We start from the raw sequence: 3,782 nt of genomic DNA on the forward strand, positions 1-3,782 counted from the left end.
TTACAGCCTTCCAAACACTGCTCACTCAGAACAACCCTATTATTACTCAACATGTACAATAAAATCTTTATTCAAAATACTCAAAACATTCATATTATACAAAATATACATATTCAAAAATATACATCTCAGCTAACCTTCAAATGTTATCTCTCTGTTTACCATGACTCTCATATTCTTGGGCAAGTCTGCATGGCCTACGAAATCAATCACATTGCGACTTGTTTTTTCTCTTGGAATTAGTACTGGCTTGAGAAACATGCCATGATCCTCAGATGAGCTAACATGCAAAATTATCTAGCACTGAGCCTTTTACTTAGTAGTCTATGAAGGTTCTTATCTTCCATGGTGCTCAATGTTCTTGAAAACTTATTTTTACATAGTACTTTGTAGTTCACAAATACCACTAATAATGGCTTCTTATTAAACTGTTGTTTAGTTTAATTCACAATTACTGTAGATGCCAAGAAATATTGTTTCCATATTCAATACTTGAAACTATGCCTAAAGAAAATTAACGTAAGACCTGGTGTCATCCAGGACAGCTAGGAAAAGACACCTTCAAATGGTTGATACCATGTTGTGCAATAGAACTGTACTTTGATTTACATTTATATTATTAATTATAAAATTTGGCCATTTTCTGTTTTAAAATTAATTTAATAGTGTGTTCTTCCCTTTCTCTTGTTATTTAATAATTTTTTCTTATCTACTACATTCATGCAAGTAATCCATAACAGAAATCCCTTAAATTACTACGTTAGATAAAATTCATTACAGTAACTATAGCTTAAAAGGCAACAATCCTTGTCTTATTTTTGACCAATAAATTATTTTCAAAATAGAATAGGTAATAATCTCTGCTTTCATCTAGTGTATAGCAAGTCTTAACTGAATGTTTACAGAGAAATACAGTTCATATGTATGTTACCTTTTCTGTATTAAGTAAAAGATAATTTGGCACAGCAAAATAAAGTATTTATCTTCTGAGCAGGAAAGTATGTCTTTTCACAATTCAACTCACACAGAAAACTTTAAAAAATAAACATTCTTTATTTTCATAGTTAGATTTAAGTTTTTACAGAATTATTTCTCTCTCAAACTGGTAAGTTTTAACCCTCTGAAGTAATTTTAGTTCTAACAAATATCTGGATAATCTTTTTTCGTATCTCCTTGGTCTTGACAGTGTAAACTATGGGGTTTAGCACAGGGGGGACAAGAAGGTAGGCATTGGCCATAAGCGCATGAGTCAGTGGTGACAAGTGCTTTCCAAAGCGATGGATGACTGATACCCCAATCAATGGCACATAGAAAATAAGTACAGCACAGATGTGTGAAACACAAGTGTTGAGAGCCTTCAGCCGGCCCTCCCCGGAGGCAATGGCCATCACCGTACGGAGAATGAACACATAGGAGAAGAGGATAGAGAGGGAGTCAGAACCCTTGGTAAAGATGACAGCTATGAGGCCATAGAGACTGTTGACACGCGTGCTGGCGCAGGCAAGGCGCATGACATCTTGATGGAGGCAGAAGGAGTGAGAAAGAATGTTGGAGCGATAAAACGGAAGCCTCTTGATGAGGAAAGGCACAGGGAAGACCACACAGACTGCTCTTGTCAAGATCAGTATCCCTATTTTACAGACCACACCATTGGTTAAAATGGTGCTGTATCTGAGAGGACTCCAGATGGCTATAAGACGATCAATGGCCATTGCGACTAGCACTCCTGACTCGATGGCTGAGAAGGTGTGAATGAAGTACATCTGAGTAAGACAACCATCAAAAGTGATGAATTTGTAGTTAAACCAGAATATGCCGAGCATAGAGGGCAGAGTACAGAGGGTGAGCCCCATATCCGCAAACGCCAGCATACACAGAAAGTAGTACATAGGAATGTGCAGAGATGACTCAGATTTGATTGTAGAGATGATAATACCATTGCCAAAGAGAGCAGTGGCATATATGGCACCCAGTGGGAATGCCATCCAATAGTACTTCTGCTCAAGTCCGGGGATTCCAGTTAAGACAAAGTAAGGGTGCTGGAATTGGGAGTGGTTATGGTCTGCCATGAAGCCAACATACAGGCAATGAGAGGAACTTTGAGAATCCTGAGAAGCTGTTTCCTAAAAATAAATGGTGGGGTTTATTGGTGTGTTACAATCTGACCTCCCTAGGAATGCAGCCTTTTTATTTCCTCATGAGTGTGAGTGTGGAGTCCCGGAAATTATCACTCTAAGGAAGATCCTGTTTGAAGACATTTCTAATGGTCCATGGAAAAATGACTCACTCAGGAATATATCAGCTTAAGAACGCAGTATACTACTAATCTATAAAGCAAAAATTTCCCCTTTCCTATCCTTTCTTCCTCATCAATATTTTTTATGTCGACTAATCAGCAGCTGAGGAGGTAGAACATCCTCCTTGAAAATTTTTCAACCTTAAGACACAGATTTCTTTATTAACTGATTACATTCAAATTTACTAAGGAGCTGAGAAACACACATTCAGACCCCAGCTCCGCCTGTGCAATCTCTATGTGAATCACACCTGGTGCTATACAGTGACCGTGACTGACCGAGGGTAATTACAGAGGACAATTCTAATGATGGCAGTATAAACTATGAAATTCCAATTTGTCACAATGAATGCCACTCCCACCAGCCTCCCTCCTTCGGCTCAGAGCTCTTAAAGCACCTAGTTCATATTTGTATGTTTCTACTCAAAGCACAATATTTCTTTATTCTTCAGAGTCTGGATATAAGCACACATTTGTCCTGAATCCAAGTTTAGGCACATCAAACATTAAAATGAACATATTTGTATCTTCTAAATTGTTGAGATATCAGCAAAAGACAGACTAAACCATGATTGTGGAAGCAACAGCAAAATCCTTTCCACAGTAAGCTAACAATACAGGATATAGTGGGTCTCCCCTAAAGATGATATCATATTACAGTTTTTTATTTTTAAGGCACTTTTATCAAGTAACACACCCTGAATGGGGGAGAGACATGGTCACCTTAATGGAAATCTGTAGTTTATGCTTATATTAACTATATTACATGGTATTACCATGCCACGACTTTATATACATATAAAAATATATATATAAATTTATAAATATATAAATCTATAAATTATATATATATATATATATATATATATATATATATATATATATCTCAGCCAGAAGAGCCTGAGTGTCTTGTGAGAGTGAAAATTCTTATCAAGCAAATGCCTGTAATACAGAGTGATGATAAAAGAAACTTTAAGAGGTGAGCAAAGAAAAGTGGGGTAAGCAGGGTGGAAGAAAAGGAGGGGAGCAAACAGAAATTACAGGAACAGTAGAGACAGAAAGTGATGCACTTAGTAATTTATTAATTGATATCATTCTTTCATTAATTTAGTAGCAAAACTTCCATAAGAATAAATGGTAAGGATCTCCAAAGCCTTGTTGAGAATTACAGTTAAGGGCCAGGAGGAATCACAGACTCAGAAAAGGCACAGTCACTGCAGCTTCTGGCAGGTACTCTTTTGACAAGAATTTTCAAGACTTGCTATTTATCTAAATTACCTAAGATTTAGAAAACAGATGGAATGCAACTGTATTCTCTGAAGATTGTGCTGTTAGACCCATAGCTTTGTCATGGTGGAAGAGGCACCAGGCCATGTAAACATTCTGCACGGGCACCTTAGGCTCCACTAGTCCTTCAGGTTCATCTGCACATAAATCACAGAAGCAGATGGAGCCACAAAAATGAACTTTAATTGTCTATTAAAAA

The 3,782-nt window shown here is 37.0% G+C and overlaps 1 protein-coding gene across 1 annotated transcript; it reads right to left on the bottom strand.

Annotated features, from left to right (window-relative positions):
• Window positions 1–1,112: 1,112 nt before the first annotated feature.
• On the bottom strand, window positions 1,113–2,069 carry LOC121457337 (olfactory receptor 51H1-like). Its single transcript, XM_041665987.1, has one exon. The coding sequence runs from the start codon at window positions 2,067–2,069 to the stop codon at window positions 1,113–1,115; it is 957 nt and encodes a 318-aa protein (XP_041521921.1).
• Between the last annotated feature and the right edge of the window lie 1,713 nt (window positions 2,070–3,782).

Source organism: Microtus oregoni, unplaced genomic scaffold (genome assembly GCF_018167655.1).
Source record: "Microtus oregoni isolate MIOR12 unplaced genomic scaffold, Mior012 000016F_ref0000370, whole genome shotgun sequence".
Classification (NCBI taxonomy): domain Eukaryota; kingdom Metazoa; phylum Chordata; class Mammalia; order Rodentia; family Cricetidae; genus Microtus; species Microtus oregoni.